At 41.2% G+C, this 18,089-nt stretch overlaps 1 protein-coding gene across 1 annotated transcript in view; it reads left to right on the top strand.

Annotated features, from left to right (window-relative positions):
* LOC150083005 (nose resistant to fluoxetine protein 6-like) overlaps nt 1–18,089 on the top strand; it is a 167,613-nt gene that overhangs the window by 94,414 nt on the left and 55,110 nt on the right. The window contains exons 6-7 of the mRNA XM_090378350.1: nt 7,542–7,707; nt 8,022–8,101. Coding sequence (XP_090234476.1) covers nt 7,542–7,707; nt 8,022–8,101 — 246 coding nt within the window. The remainder of the gene's footprint in view (nt 1–7,541; nt 7,708–8,021; nt 8,102–18,089) is intronic.

Raw genomic sequence — 18,089 nt, 5'->3', positions numbered from 1 at the left:
CTGAAAGAAGGCTTTTCCTATAGCTAGGTGGACGCTATCTAACTTCCTGTGCAATTTTTCTCTATTTTATCAGGTATTTCCTTTACATATTATAAAGTTTGTCTCATTAGGCTTAACATTCTGCTGACCGTATGCTAATACATTATGTCACGGGTTGTTGCATCGTAAACACAGAGATTAGGCTTAGTGTGTTGGCTACTTGCTACTGCTTAAACTCTGATAGCAAATGCTCATTAACACCAGTTATTGAGTCTGTTGATATTAGTGAATCACTACCACATCCCACTGGGAAAGTAGTCCCGTCCTTCTAGGGGCATTTCTATATCTGGCATTCCCCCCCCCCCCAAGTGCTGTGGGGATACCCCCAAAACTTCCACAGTCCACTGTGTGCCTCCAAATACACCCACGAACTTGTGGTTGGCATTAATCGCCATCATTTTTAACACACTATCTGACCTCAACATTGTGAACCCGATTAACCGAACAGTTCCGGTAATCCGGAATAGACAGATATGGAGGAGAAATTAGACAAGCACAAAGATCCCCTGACTGAGACACAAAATGATGACCACATCTTATTGATCAACTGGAGGATTTAGAGGACACCCGACCTGGGACCCCCTCAACCAAACGGAAAACCCGCAAGCGAGTGGTTCCCAAATCGGAACGGGAAACATGATCTCAGGCTGAAATAAAGGAACAGACAGAAGCAACTGCATTGCAAAAAGAAAAAAATTATGAAAAACAACAAGAACCATCTCTGGACCATACCATACCAGAGGGCTCCGTATATGAGAAAACTCTCTTTCTGAAAACGGCCCTCGAAACCATTTTTAAGGAGAATCCCAGTAGAATATCATCTGGCCTGAGATTGCAGATTGTCACCATCTTTCACAAGATGGAGACAATTCTGCATGACACACATGTAGAAAACGAGCAAGCCATCACACGGCTACACACCTACATGGAATGCGGGGCAAGACAAATGCCACAGCACGCCCTGACATATTCTGAAGTGCTGAGGACCAAACCTGCCACTACTACTACTGTCACCACCACAAATCCGGCACCCAGGAAGACACTGCTTCCTACTCCACACTTCGTGGTTCTCAAACCTACAACCACTGACACTCTTAAAACTAGTGAAGAAGTCAAGAAAAAGGTCATTGACTCCCTAACTCAAGAGTTTAGAACAGCTAAAATCGGAGCCATTAGGAAGACACAAAACACAGGGGTCATAATTGAGACCGAAAACAAAAGTGATGCAGATCTCATCATCAATAACTCCAAGATTCCGACGCTTGGACTCTCTGCTGAGCTGCCCAGAGAAAAAGGCCCCCCCCCATTGTCATATTTGATATTGACAAAGATCTGACTCCTACTGCTATATGTGAGAAGATATATATACGCAACCTCAAGCAAGACTTACCCGATAGAGACCATACTACTTTACTAATGCCCAAGCACCAAACCAAGAGTAGGAATGACAACCTGACAAACTGGGTGGTCGGATTGGCCCCCGATACATGGAAACTCATAACAAAACAAGAGAGAATATACATAAATTGGAGCTCACATCACTTCAGGGAGCACATTGCCGTGCCAAAGTGCTTCCGGTGTTGCCGATTTGGCCATACCACCCACACATGTGCTCAACGGGAGGCAACCTGCGGACACTCTGCTGAGAAAGAGCACAACTTTGGAAACTGCCCCAACAGAGAAAATAATCCAGTCTGTGCAAATTGCAAGTGGCAAAAGCTTCCCCACACACATTCAACCAGAGATAACAAATGCCTTGTTTATATTAAAGCAAGAAGTGCCCAACAACTAAGAATCCATTATGGGGACTCTGCCTAAAAGACATCACACTAGTTGCATTAAATTCCTACAACTTAACGCACAGCGAGCAATTGCTGTAGCTGGACAGATCAGACAGAAGGCTGAGGAAGAAAACCTCGACATCCTCCTGCTACAGGAACCCTACACCTATGCGGGCACCGTCCGGGGATATCCGCCTAACTACAAGATCGTCCAGGTGGATGCGCAACCCCTTGGGCTGCGGTGGTGGTCAGGAATCCAGATATAACGGTCACTAGGATCTCGCACCTGTGCTTCAAGTGGGCCTCCTGTGCACACATCGTCTCCTCCCTAGGGGAACTCTATGTGATTTCACTATACTGCCATCCAGGGGAGGACATCCTTCCAGCAATTCAGTACTTACAACAGTACTTTGGACTTACAACAAGTCGAAACCAAACTTTGGGGAGCAAAAATTCTTGTCTCTGCTGACCTCAACAGCCGCTCATCCCTGTGGCATAGCGAAATGCCGGAGTGCAGAGGCTGTAGAAACGGCCAGCATATGGAGGAGTTCCTGGCAAACAGCAGCTTTGTTGTTATTAATCGTCCTAACAACCTTCCCACATTCAGCTCAACCCTATGGGAGGCCACTCTCGACGCCACCATGACTACCAGAATCCTTGCCAGCCACTTGACAGACTGGATGGTGCAGGAGGACTGGACCAGCTCTGACCATAGGGTCATCACCTTTACCATGCAAAGATCACTCTACCAAGCTCCAATAAACAGCCTCAAACAGAACAGATACGCAGTTAACAAAGCAAACTGGGATGCATTCAAAGTCGCCATCATCAACAATTTACGCAATCTAATAGCCAACCAGCTACAGAACCAAACCCTGGATCAACACCAACGTGCGGTCACAAATGCCATTGTGAGTGCAGCCAATCAAACAATCAAGAAGAGTTTTCTGATGTCAGGTGCTGTCCCATTGTGGTCACGAGAACTCGATGCTCAGGAAGAACCATGCATCAGAAGAGGCGTGCCTTCCAAAGAGCCAGACGAACTTGGCCCCCCCATGAGGTAGAGTTCCTCAGGCATCAGTACAGGGAGGCTAGAAACACATACACTGCAATGATCAGGCAGCGAAAAAAGCTGTCCTGGGAGCATCTGGTCTCCACTGTGGGTAACTCTGGCCCATGGAGCATCATTTACCGAATAACTACATATAAGCTGCCCAGGGGAGAGGTGGTACCCTCCACCATAACCCCCCAAGGTGCCATGACCAACAACTGGCAGGACACCATCAATAATATTTTAAATGCCAATTTCAAACCTGTAGAAGGAGACAACACCCACGAACAACAACAGATATGCCAGGTCAATGACACCTACCAGTCCCCTCAGGTAGAGGATCCATTTACTCACCTAGAACTCCAAACTGCCATAAACAAAATCAGAAACAAAAGAATCCCTGGACTTGACATGTTTGAGCCAGAACTGGTCAAGAAGGTGGCCGAATTTACCCCGGACCTGCTCTTGGAACTGTACAATACTGTCTCCACTCTGGCACGTTCCCCTCGGATTGGAAAGTTGCTAGCCTAAAACTAATCCTCAAAAATCCAACTAAACAGCCACACATACCAGAATCCTACCAACCAATTGCACTCCTCTCTGTGCTGAATAAAGTGCTAGAACAACTGCTCAAACAGAGAATCGAAATACACTACTCTACAGCAAATCTTCCTGCAAACAGGCAATATGGCTTCAAGTCAGGAAAATCCACTCTGGACCCACTGGAATGCATCCTGAACACGGAAGAAAACTGTCCACAGAAATATCTACTTCTCATCTCTATCGACTTTGCGGGGCATTCAATGCCCTTTGGTGGCCGAGCGTCCTCGCAAGACTCAGGGCAGCTCATCTGCCGATAAATCTCTACAGCTGCATAAAAAGCTACCTAAGCGGAAGAAGGGTCTTGGTTTGGGCCCCCTACTGCAAGGTCGAGCACCAAGTACACCGGGGATGCCCGCAGGGCTCTGTATTGGGTTCCCCCCTCCTGTGGAACTATGTGTTGGACGAGTTTCTCCACCTTGACCTAGGGGATGTACAAGCACTGGCATACGCTGATGACCTTTCCCTGGTCCTAACTGCAGACTCAAGAGCTCAAATGGAAATTCGTGCAAACACAGTGCTAACCAAACTCCGAGAATGGACAGAAAGGCACCTTCTCAATTTCACCCACCAAAACTCAATCTGCCCTACTGATTGGGGTTACCTAACCCCAACTAGACCATCACAGATTAGATCCAAGACAGAACCATCAAGCTAGTTACTGAATTGAAATATTTGGGAGTTATCTTGGATTGGAACCGGTCGTTCACTCCACACCTAAAGTACGTGCAGAATAAGATAAAAAATTATGCAGCCCTGCTCACCAGAGTTACACGCTGAGACTGGGGGGCTGAAAAGGCGCACCTTGGCGATCCTCTATAAAGCAGCAATCATCCCGGCAATCACACATGCGTCTGGCCCATGGTTCCACAAGGCCTCAACCGTGGTAAATCACCGCCTGCTGGAAATTATACATAGACCCATCTTATTGACCCTCACCCGAGCATGCAAAACAGTGTCGACCCACGTGCTGCAAGTGATTACAGGGGGCTCTCCCCCTCGACCATGCTGCAGCAGCTTAGACGGGGAAAGGTTACAACATATCTGGACCACACAACAGATCCGACAAGCAATTGAAAAGTCGAGAAGAACAAGCTTCAAATCTACCTGTGATCAATCTGGCAACAGCGCTGGACAAACTCTGACAGGGGGGGAAGTCACGTAAAAGTTCTTTCCAAATATGGAGCAAGTGTACCCTATATTTCTGACATGGTTTTGCCCAGGACTGCATGTCACCTATCTCCTTACAGGACATGGAGCGATCCTTCACAAGCTTCATCTCCTTGGAATCACAAACAACACTGCATGTGCCTGTGGCTCCCCCGAGACCTGGGATCACCAGATGCATGAGTGTGAATTGTATGATGACCTACGTGCCCAGCTGATCATGCAAGTGCATTGCAACCTTAAAGACCAGTGCTGGAGGATGGGACAACCTACAAAGCCTTAACTGAATTTGCTCAGAGCCTATACGCTAGACGACTAACCCTTCCACTGCCTGCAAACCACGAACAACAAGGACAAATTTAGTACTCCACGCACCTCAAACCTGAAAGCTCCATGATCAGGTGGAAACTTATAATTCCATCAATACCAGATTACTGGGGTAGGACCATTAAATATCCCAAGTCATCAGCAATTATAATCAAATGGAACACGTATCATAGGAAGAGTATGGGGAAGAACCTCCCAGTTCTACCCCCATTGATAATGCTGGATATCATGGCAGAACTGGAACTCACCACAACCATACTCAATTACTTTCCACCGCAAATTGACTCGTGGATGGGACATGGCTCCCAAGGGCAACCTCCAAAGAAAAGAGCAAGCACAGCCTCCGTACACAATATACCACCCGGACTTGCATTCTGTTTGACAGCTCCATTCTTCCAAACAACAATGGAATCCACCCTAATGATGAATAAATCCTACTCTTCCAAATATCCATGGACGGGACATGGTTCCCACGAGCGACTACTCAACAAATTGCTGCATTAACTGCACTGTATTGACTTGGACTTATTGATTCTACATTTCCAGCATCAAATGGACCTGGACTTGCTTCTTGAATACTCAATCCTGACCTACAGATGGAGTATGCACCAAAAACGGCGAGCAGCCCTCTATAGATTATCCTATGGATGCTAAAATATGATTTAATTGGACAGGTCCCAGTTCCAATGAGCGACCTCCAAATTGGCGGCAAAACGTGGTGCACACAGACATCAGAGAAGAAGAGTTAAATCCTAGAAGAGACTCAATCCATCCTACTAGTCTATACCAAATGCCACATGGACAAATTGCAGTCTCTGCACGCAGCACCGTATTGGCGATCTGAGCCAGCTCCCTTGCCTGGCTTACCTTTTCCGTCGCTTCCCGGCAGGTTGGGGGTGTGATGATTCCACCGTCCCCCCCATGCACTACCCCCATTCTTACTCTCTGTTGGGGCATGGGCATGCCCCACTGTAAACTGGAGCTGTCTTCTCTATCGGCTCCATGTCTCTGCCTTTCCCCCCCAGTCTTCAATCTACTCCCCCCGCTCTATGCAAGTGAATGCCCGACACAATCTAAATTAAACTATCTAAAATCACCTTCGCCCACTACTTTCGGCCTCTCATTCCTAGCACCTCCCTGCCACGCGAGCGCATAAAGGGTATGTATATATATATTTTTTTATATGTGTGTGTATATATATATATATATATATATTTTTTTTTTTTTTTTTTTAAGGTCCTAGCCACTGAAATCTCAGGAAATTAGGTCACAGGACCTGCCAGAGTAAATCTTAGTCTACTGATGTTTCCTGGTCTGCCTCCACGGGGCGAAAGTGGGGAAACATTGGGCCTCAGTAGGGGGTCCAGCGGCTAAATGATCAGACGAACAACGGTACACGACACTACACATGTACAATATCCATACATTTTTGAAACTCTGGCATTTCCAGTAAACTGGCACACCCATCACAATGCAAGTAATACCGAGATGGGGGAAATCTCTGGTGCCACTTGACACCAAACACACTTTACACTTTATTCATAATGGACATTTCGACAGTGTGGACAGCTAAAACAGGATATTGATATCTTAAAACCATACTATTTCCAAACTTCTCAGCTACTCCTTTCGGTTTCCTTTTCAAGACTGCACTTATCAATTACATCTTTCCAGTCATCAAACCACATCACTCTCACAACTCCAGCTCCCTTTTACACTCCAATATCCAAGTCCACTCTCCCCTATGGCCATTTCCACATGATAAATTACATATGTATTTGCCTTCAAATTTCTTATCTCCGCCTTTCTCATTTTAATTTAGCCCACTGGAATTGTCACTTCCCACTCTATCCCATTCCTATTTGTTAACACTGTAAATTTTACGAATATGCAAATTCCTTTATTTACTGAGTTTTGACCACTGATAGTTTCGTCTCATGTTTGCTTATTAGGCCAGTCCATATGATTTTCCCTGCTATATTAGATATATGCCACTCTAACAGCTTGCCCTAAATTTAAGTAAACAGCCACTGCTACATATCTATTCCTAGAGGGTTGTTTCCAGCCATTTTAAAGCTTTCCAAAGTGGCTCAAGAAGTTTCTGCTTTCTGCCACACAGTTTCAAACATACATGCTGTTTCTTTGTTTAAATAGTGTGTTTCAACAAAAAAATGAGGTTATTTACCTCATAGAAATTTAACATTCCCTGTATAGTTTGTTATACCAGTATATGTATATATGATAATAATTTATATCTTTCCCATATCTTTTCTCTTCTATATATAAAAATAAAGCTCTCAAGACTAGATGTCTTTCAATATCACTTTATTTTCTTATCTTATAATATTGTTGTTTTCTTTTCTGAATAATATCTCCCAACTCAAATCAAACCTTTAGAAATATATATGGTTAATGACGGGTTTCAAACCCAAACCTTTCCGATTATTTGACAACCAGCAAAGCCAATATGTTCTCATAGTGTTATAAGACACATTAATTTTTTATTATGGTAATGATTTAAGAAATTCATTTATGATTAGACAACTGAATATCTGAATATTAATTTTATTTTTCAGATTGACACCAGTTCAAATGATAATCATTGCCATCTTCATGATTCTCCCAACACTGAATTCAGGTCCTTTATATCGGTCAACTCTGGAACCACAAATTGCCACCTGCCAACATAACTGGTGGTACAATTTTTTCTATTTTCAGAATCTGTGGAATGCTAGTGATATAGTAAGTGGCCTTAGGCAGTAGTCTACTTTCATAGTCAAAGGTTTTATATTGTAAATATTATACTTTTATAATACAAAAAATATTTATTTTGCTTGGTTTATCAAAATTATATTTAGCAATTATTTAAAAATTAAAACTGAATTATTTGAATTGCATCTTAGAACTTCTTCAGAAATAATATGCATTTTAATTGTTGTAATTCATTAGTTTGCACTTTTCAGATATTTTGCTAGACATTCCTACTGTCATTTTCTTTAGTTTTCTTGAGGAATGAATGAATGAATGCTAATTCTAAATGTTTTTATTTCTTGCAGTGCCTCATTCATACATGGTATTTAGCAGCTTTGATGCAATACCATCTGTTAGGTATTTTACTCTTGCTGCTGTCATATAGGTGAGGAAGTTGCCCTTCAAATTACTGTCAATGTGAAACTAAAGTAAAGACTAGTATTTTGCCAACCATATTTATGATGTGATTAGTCATATTCATGTTAAAGCAGTATACAGGAACTCACCGACTTACATAATACTCGACTTACGGAAATCCGACTTTACGTAAGTTTTTGCCGGCCGGTGCAAACTTAAAAAAATCATGGAAACATATTTTGCATCCCGTAGGAGGTATTGTGAAAATATCGTAATGTGAACCCAAATAACACATTGTTCTTTTTTTCTTTTTTTCTTGTAATTCGTTCCAAGTCCTTGGAAGTTGAAAATTTCGCTATAATACTAAACTATTTATCTCTCTAAAAGGTCATTTTTATATTGGAAATTGCACTACACTTTCATCGTTATCATATGTTCTGTTATAAGAATCAATTTTGAATGCCTTTGTGATATTTTTCTAAAGCTTGTTTCTGGAGGTCATGACCAAAAAACAAAAAAAAATTTGCACTTTCCAGTTTATTGGGCTTTTCAGTTAGTGCATCTAATTATAAACGGGTAGTAAACTCGATCTTATTGCATTTGCGATAATCGCAAGAACTGAAATTGTGTGGAATTTTACGCTATCATGGTGAAATGTGTTCCCCTTCACTGAAATCTTCAATCATATAAAAAACAAATTTTCAGACATTTCTCTTCATTCCTATTTATGTATTACAATGATGAAGGAAAAGTGACCAACAAAAAGTGCAAGTGGTGGTAGTGCCAGGAAATGAAACAAAATTGATTTAGAAATGAAAATGATTTAAGAGGTACGAAGCAGGACAGAGTTTATCATCTATTGCATGGAATTAGGTCTCGCTGCTTCAACAGTGAATTAAAGGACAGTGTGCATATAAAAGAACATGTCAAAGGATCAACACACTTAAGATCAACAGTTATCACAAAATAGCTTTCAGGTGCTATATTGAAGATGGAACAGCTGTTAACTATTGTTAGCTGGAACAGCTGGAAAATCAGATTCAGAAGCGAGTGCCCCTGAGTCCAATGGCCATTCAAGCAAAAGCAACAAGTATTTATAAAGATATTAAGGATAAGTACGGCAAACCCCAACTCAAGTTCGTGACAAGCAACGGGTGGTTTAATATGTTCAAGCATCACGCTGGTTTCCACATATGCGAAAGAGGAAAATAGAATGCCAAGTTTTAAGGCATCAAAAGATAGGGCCACACTCTGCTTGGGGGCTAAAGAAGTGGGATATTACAGTTTAAAACCACTGCTTCTGTACCATTCTGGAAATCCTCGTTCAATTGCGCATGTCCGATTGAACCAGAGAGCATGGATAACAATATCTCTCTTAGAGGATTGGTTTAAATGCTGCTTCATTCCCAAGGTTGAAAATTATTGTAAAGACAATGACATTCCTTTCAAGATTTTTGTTTCTATTAGATAATGCTCCTTGACATCCTACGCATCTAGATGATTTCAATTCAAACGTGAGAGCCATATTTCTACCGCCAAACACGATCAGGATCAGTGTGTTATTTCAAATTTAAAAGCATACTATTTACACACAACATTTGCTCGGGCATTGTCTGCAGTAGACGGTGAGAAAAATTTTACGTTAAGAGACTTTTGGAAATCTTACGATATTTACCATGCCATATTAAACATTAATAAGGCTGGGCAGAAATTACTAAAGGTCTTTTAAATGGTGCATGGAAGAAAATATGCCCACGGCATGTAAAAGGCTTCGAAGGGTCTGAAAAAGACAAATCATATGAAGAGGTTACAGATAACATTAAAAAGGTTGTAGAGTTACTTCATTTGGAGGTTGTTGCCAAAGATGTGGAGGAGTTAATAGAGGAAGAAGAGAAGGAATTATCTAACAAAGAACTTATTGACTTGCAGGCAGCAATAATGAAAGAAGAAAATGTTGACAAAGCTCAATATGAACCAAATGAGGAGCCAAGATGCTTCATCACCAGAGAGATGGTAATGGCATTTTGTGAAATTGCACTGGAAATGGTGAGGTTTGAGAAGATGGATCCTGACAGTGAATGATTCTTAAAAGTTAAAAGAGGGATAATATGCTTGCTTGCTACAAAAAAACTATGATGAAAAGAAAAAAGCCATTGTCCAGTCATCTATTAATATGTTCTTTTATAAGGTTGAGCGGCCGACCCCTTCTAAACCTCTGCAACGGCGTACTTATCAGCTGAAGACGTCGATTCTGGCAACAATGCTCGAGAGGTAAAACTTGCTGCCGTTATGCCTGTCTCCTCTTTTTTTTGTAATTTTATAATTTTGAAATTTTTTTAAATTGCACACTTTTGTAAGTTTTCCTGCACATGAGATAAAAAATTGAATAAATACAATAAATAATTCTATTTACATGTTCATCGAACATTTCTTTTTTGATTCAATCAATTCAGTGAGTACAGTTGTGAGTGCTGCACAAGCATGGGGGAAAATTCTGACATGTAAAATACGACTTGCGTAGCGTTCTGCTGAACACAACCCTTACGTAAGTCAGGGAGTTCCTGTACTTTCTTCTCCAGTAATTTTTTGCTCTCTAGTGTAATTATTTTCATTTTAGAATTTTATAGTATTTAATAGTGGCAAATGATACAAGGAAACAATCTTATACAGCATCAGCAAAAAAAAAAAAATACTTCCCACACCAGCTGTCCATTCCCTCTATTAATTTGTCTACTTCTTGCTTAAATTTATCAAACTGTCCTCTTCCACAACACCAGCTGGAAGTTTATTCCAACAATCAGCTACCTGCTGAGTGGAAGCAAATTTCCATATGTCTATAACTGTAACTATCCTTTCTCATTTTAAATTTATGCTCCCTTATGTTGCCTGAGCAAGAGTGAGGATGCCATCAGCATTTAGCTTACTCAATTCATTCAAACCATTAAACATCAAAATCTGGTCTCCATGCAGGTGCCTTACATTTTGATAAGCAATTTCTGTTTGTATATTTCATGTTGAAATTATGTAGAAACTTTATTTTAGTGTTAAATATATTCACATAAAGATAATTTGTTTTTTCCCTCTCCATCTTACACTGCAAAAAACAATTGACTTTAAGAAACAGGGAAGGATTTAAGCTGATTTGAGGCACAAAGTCAGTTAGTGAGCTCCCTAATGGTTCAGTGGCCCACTCCCAAGTGATGGGCCACTGAACCATTTCCTGGTGGTCCCATCTAATGGGGAGCTTCCATCTAGTACCTCATATGCATATCCATAAATGCACCCCTGTAAAGAAAGGGATTATGATGAAGGTTCATGATAAATATGAGTGGGAGATTGGCAGGAAAAATAAATAAACAAAAAAATGATGTATACATTTTAAAGAATTTCTGAAAAGCTGCCACAGGAATTGAAAAGGAATTGCCGCCATTGTTATAGGATACAACGTTATATCCCGAATTAGATAGCATTAGTATAGTATAGTATAGTATAGTATAGTATAGTATATGATATAATACTGTCAATTAATCAGTAAAATCTATTAATTTTGTTAACCTTCGTTGTCAATTAAATTGTACTTTTAATTAAATACATATAACAACTTAGATTACAAACGTAACATAATTAATTAATACATAACTGGATACGGAAGTTATATAAACGGAACTCGAAGATAATACTTGATACTGAAAAATATATATAGCATTATAACTGTGTTGGCATACAAGTTTAGGGTTATAATTTTGTACTGAAATTGAAATTTTATTGAAATTAAATCGAAATCATGACTCAGACCAGAGCAGCAAAGCAAAAGGCTCAAGCTAATGGGAATGATGTGGCTCAGAGGAGAACTGAGGGTGGCAGTTGCCCTCTGAATCACAGCCTTTTAAAATGCACTGCTTGCATGATGTTTGTGGAGCAATCAGGCACAGACATGATATTGCCATGGGGGATGTCTTTGTGTGCACGCGCAATGCAAGAAGTGTAACGAAATCAGGCGACAACTCAGCGTTGTTATGGGCCTATATGAGAGCTTGAAGGATAGCGTGGATGCCCTTGAAGGATTTAAATTGAGGGGGCCCATCAAGCTCTCAGCTGCCCACATCAATGCCAGAGCTTGCACTTGGTCATCACATAACACAGCGGCAACCCCCAAGGCAGAATGCGCTGGTCCCACAGGAACTAGTAGTTGTTGGTGGCTCTATTGTCAGGGAAACGGGGAACATGCTTTGTAAAAAGGATAGGTGGAACAGGACCAGGGTATGCCAGAGGCAAAGGGTGATGACGTTGTAGAGCGGATATCATCTTTTAAGGGGACAAAAGGTGATATAGTTGTACACGTTGGCACTGATGATATTAAGAGTAGAAGATCGGCAGAATTACTTAACAAGTACAGATCACTGATGAAAAAAACCCTGAATTAGGGTTGAATTTGAAAGTGTCTGCAATTCTGCCCAGACATGATAGGAGGGAGTATATGATGAGAGCCTTGTTGATCAATTCACCCTGGAAAGATTATGCAAGGCTCAAGGGGTAGAATTTTTTTCAGCCTGGTCTGTACTTGTTAACAGGAGAGACTGCTTCTACATGGATGGGATACACTTAAATAGAAAGGGTGCAAGAATATTTGCCGATGCTATCGAAGCAGTGTTAGGTGGGTCAGAAAACTGCTAGCTTGAGGGGATACAAGGACTAATAAATTAACAGTAGCCACTGGCAGAGGTGAAAGTGATTCTTGCACTGCTTCTATTGGAATGAGCAGAAGCCTGGAAAACAAGATGCAGGATATTTCAGAGACTGCTGTGAGTCATTGCAGTACAGGTAAACACATGGATTGTGTTAGGGTAGCTAAGAATAGGAACAGGTGCATGTATACTTGTGTGTACACCAATGCTAGGAGTTTGTTAAATAAATTTGATGAATTTGAGGTATTGCTCAAAACATCAAAGGCAGATATTGTTGGGATATCATAGACGTGGTGTCAAACGGATATAAGGAATGCAGAACTGTAATTTGGGGAGTACAACGTCTACAGAAAGGATAGACAGGATAGGAAAGGAGGAGCAGTTATGCTATTAGTTAAGAAACACATAAAATCCAAGGAAGTGAAGGCAGTCGACATTGCAGGACAGTGCAGTGTCGAGTCAGTTTGGTGTGACATAAGCATTGGGAGATCAAAATTGAGAGTAGGAGTGTGCTATAGGTCTAATGACTCTGATGAGTATAATAAGAAACTGCACGGGGAAATAGAGTGGGCCATTAAATCAGAGAGTCTTATAATGGGGGATTTTTAATTTCCCAGATATTGACTGGAATTTGTTGGTTGGTCCCTCACACACTAGCAAGACTTTTGTGGATTTATTGGATGATTGTTTTCTACATCAGCATGTTTGGGAGGCAACTAGAGGGAGTAATACTGTTGATTTGATTATCAGTAGTAATTCTTCATGCATTAAGAATCTGCAGATAATGGAACCACTAGGTGGCAGTGATCATAGTGTGCTGAAGAGGGATTTACTCAAAGAGGTAACTACCATCGGGGTAGTTACCTCATTGCTTTCGTAAAGGCAACTACGATGGTCTGAGATAGTATTTAAATTCTATACAATGGAACCAACTGATGATGTTACCAATAGCAAATTCAAAATGGGAAACATTCAAAGAACTTATCTTGGAAGCTACTAGGCTTTACATACCAACTAAGAAATATTGTTCAAGGTTTAGGCCTAAATGGATGTTAGATGAACTAATGAGACATATGGCAGAGAAGAAAAATGCATGGGATACATATAAATTAACACGTGACACACAAGCCTATGATAGATATAAGTTGATCTGTAACCAAATTACAAAGGAGGTTAGGCAGGTGAAGGCAGATTATGAGAAATCTTTGGCAAGGGATGCAAAGAAAAACAGCAAAGAGTTCTTTACTTATATAAACTCTAGACGGAAGGAGATGAATCAGATTGGTCCACTTGATATCGATGGGTCAACTGTTGATGATCCTGCTCAGGTAGCTAACAAACTAAATGAATATTCTGCATCGACATTCACACATGAGGAGTTATTCAGCAAGGGGAATGCCAGAGGTGTATTCAACTCTGACAGTAAGCTAGAGAATCTTGAAATAACTGAGAGTAAAGTGGATTAGAAATTGTTGAAGATAAACACAAGAAAGGCACCTGAGGTGGATGGGATCTATCCAGTTATATTAAAGGAGGCAGCAAAGGAAGTAAGCAAACCCTTATTAACCATAATTATGAGAGCTTCCTTGGACTCAGGGGAGGTACCCATAGACTGGAGATGTGCAAATGTGACCCCAATTCACAAAGGAGGATCAAAGGCTGACACAAGTAATTATAGACCTGTGAGTTTAACTTCTGTTCCAGGAAAATTAATGGAGACACTGGTTAAAGAAGCAATGCAGGATCATCTATGCAAGACTTCAGTTATAGCTCGGACACAGCATGGTTTCGTTAAGGGGAAGTCTTGCCTGACTAATCTGATTGGATACTATGATGCAGTCACAAAAGAACTGGATGCAGGGAATAATTTTGATATTATATACTTGGATCTTAGAAGGGCTTTTGATACTGTTGCACATGGAAGACTGCTGCACAAATTGGAGCAGTGTGGCACTGGAGGCAAATGGCTGCTATAGAATTTTTTTCAGCCTTGACTGTACTTGTTAACAGGAGAGATTGCTTCTACAGGGATGGGATACACTTAAATAGAAAGGGTGCAAGAATATTTGCTGATGCTATCGAGGCAGTGTTAGGTGGGTCGCAAAACTGCTAGCTTGGGGGGAGACAAAGACCAATAGATTGACAGTAGCCACTGGCAGAGGTGAAAGAGATTCTTGCACTGCTTCTATTAGAATGAGCAGAAGCCTGAAAAACAAGATGCATGGTATTTCAGAGACTGCTGGGAGCCATTGCGGTACAAATAAACACATGGGTTGGGTTAGGGTAGCTAAGAATAGAAACAGGTGCAGGTATACTTGCGTGTACACCAATGTTAGGAGTTTAGTAAATAAATTTGATGAATTTGAGGTATTGCTCAAAACATCAAAGGCAGATATTGTTGGGATATCAGAGACGTGGTGTCACACAGATATAAGGGATGCAGAACTGCAATTTGGGGAGTACAACGTCTACAGAAAGGATAGACAGGATAGGAAGGAGGGAGGTGTTATGCTATTAGTTAAGAAACACATAAAAACCAAGGAAGTGAAGCCGGTCGACATCGCTGGACAGTGCAGTGTTGAGTCAGTTTGGTGTGACATAAGCATTGGGAGATCAAAATTGAGAGTAGGAGTGTGCTATAGGCCTAATGACTCTGATGAGTATAATAAGGAACTGTACAGGGAAATAGAGTGGGCTAGTAAATCAGAGAGTCTTATAATGGGAGATTTTAATTTCCCAGATATTGACTGGAATTTGGGGGCTGGTTACTCACACACTAGCAGGGCTTTTGTGGATTTATTGGATGATTGTTTTCTACATCAGCATGTTCAGGAGGCAACTAGAGGGAGTAATACTCTTGATTTGATTATCAGCAGTGATTCTTCATGCATTAAGAATCTGCAGATAAATGAACCACTAGGTGGCAGTGATCACAGTGTGCTGAAGTGGGATTTACTGAAAGAGGTAACTACCATTAGGGGTAAAGGGAAGGGTTATTGCTTCCGTAAAGGCGACTACGATGGACTGAGACAGTATTTAAATTCTATATAGTGGGACCAACTGATGATGTTACCAACAGCAAATTCAAAATGGGAAGCATTCAAAGAACGTATCTTGGAAGCTAATAGGCTTTACATACCAACTAAGAAATATTGTTCAAGGTTTAGGCCAAAATGGATGTCAGATGAACTAATGAGGCATATGGCAGAGAAGAAAAATGCATGGGATTCTTACAAATTAACACATGACACAGAAGCCTATGATAGATACAAGTTGATATGCAACCAAGTTACAAAGGAGGTTAGGCAGGCGAAGGCAGATTACGAGAAATCCTTGGCAAGGGATGCAAAGAAAAACAGCAAAGAGTTCTTTACTTATGTAAACTCTAGAAGGAAGGGGATGAATCAGATTGGTCCACTTGATATTGATGGGTCAAGTGTTGATGATCCTGCTCAGGTAGCTAACAAACTAAATGAATATTTTGCATCGACATTCACACATGAGCAGTTATTCAGCAAGGGGAATGCCAGAGGTGTATTCAACTCTAGCAGTAAGCTACAGAATCTTGAAATAACTGGGAGTAAAGTGGAGGAGAAACTGTTGAAGATAAACACAAGAAAGGCACCCGGGGTGGATGGGATCTATCCAGTTATATTAAAGGAGGCAGCAAAGGAAGTAAGCAAACCCTTAGCCATAATTATGAGAGCTTCCTTGGACTCAGGGGAGGTACCCATAGACTGGAAATGTGCAAATGTGACCCCAATTCACAAAGGAGGATCAAAGGCTGACACAAGTAACTATAGACCTGTGAGCTTAACCTCTGTTCCAGGAAAATTAATGGAGGCACTGGTTAAAGAAGCACTGCAGGATCATTTAGACAAGACTTCAGTTATAGCTCAGACACAGCATGGTTTTGTTAAGGGGAAGTCTTGCCTGACCAACTTGATTGGATACTATGATGCAGTCACAAAAGAACTGGATGCAGGGAATAACTTTGATATTATATACTTGGATCTTAGAAAGGCTTTTGATACTGTTGCACATGGAAGACTGCTACACAAATTGGAGCAGTGTGACATTGGAGGCAAATTGCTGCTATGGATAAAGGGGTGGCTGAGTGGGAGAAGACAGAGAGTGGTAATCAATGGACACTGCTCATCGTGGACTAATGTTATTAGTGGAGTCCCTCAGGGCTCAGTGTTGGGTCCATTATTGTTTTCTGTATTTATAAATGATATTGATGATGGTATATCAAGCTTAATGTCCAAGTTTGCAGATGATACAAAGGTTGGCAGGGTTGTCAAGGACACTACTGACACTACACTGCTGCAACAGGATCTGGAAAGGTTGAGCAGATGGGCTGAGAGGTGGCAAATGAAGTTTAACATTGACAAATGTAAAGTACTACACATGGGAAACAGCAACCCCAGAGCAACGTATCAACTCTGTGGTACTACACTGACAGTGGTAGAGAATGAAAGGGACTTGGGGGTGATTGTGCAGGCAGATATGAAGTTCTCTGAGCAGTGCAGACGGGCTGCAAGAGTAGCTCATGGAGTATTGTCAATGATATACAGGAATTTTTCCAGCAGGGATAAGGAGGTGATTATTCCATTGTACAAGGCAATGGTCAGGCCACACCTAGAGTACTGTATACAGGTCTGGAGGCCTCATTTCAAGAAGGATGTAGAGCTGCTGGAACGAGTACAGAGAAGGGCAACAAGATTAGTGAATGGAACAAAGGGGTGCTCTTACGAAGAAAGGCTTAAGTTTTGCAAATTACAGTGTCTGGAGACTAGGCACCAGCGAGGTGATCTGATAGAGGTGTATAAAGCCTTGAATGGTTTAAGCATGCTCAATGCTGATGGGATTCTTCCTCTAGCTCAGAAAAATCACCTGAGAGGGCATAAATTCAAATTGAGGAAAGACAGATGTAGGATAGACGTGCGGAAATTTGCCTTTAGCCAGCGGGTGGTTGGTTGGTGGAACAGACTGCCATCCCTTGTGGTGGAGGTTGATAGCCTAAATAAGTTTAAGGCTCAGCTGGACAGGTATTTTGAACGAACAGAGGGGTGAAGTGGAAGTGGGTTTTTTTTTTTTTTTTTTGGCTGATGCTGCATAAGCTTGCTTTCTTGCATCAAATGCCTCTACTAATGCTAATGCTAATGGACAAAAGGGTGGTTGAGGAGGAGAAGACAGAGAGAGAGAGTGGTAATCAATGGACCCTACTCATCATGGACTAATGTTATTAGTGGAGTCCCTCAGGTTTCAGTGTTGGGTCCATTATTGTTTTCTGTATTTATAAATAATATTGATGATGGTATATCAAGC

This window comes from Mastigoproctus giganteus, chromosome 7 (assembly GCF_048544385.1).
Source record: "Mastigoproctus giganteus isolate SK-2022 chromosome 7, ASM4854438v1, whole genome shotgun sequence".
In the NCBI taxonomy this organism is placed as follows: domain Eukaryota; kingdom Metazoa; phylum Arthropoda; class Arachnida; order Uropygi; family Thelyphonidae; genus Mastigoproctus; species Mastigoproctus giganteus.
This window is presented reverse-complemented; position numbering and strand designations above follow the sequence as displayed.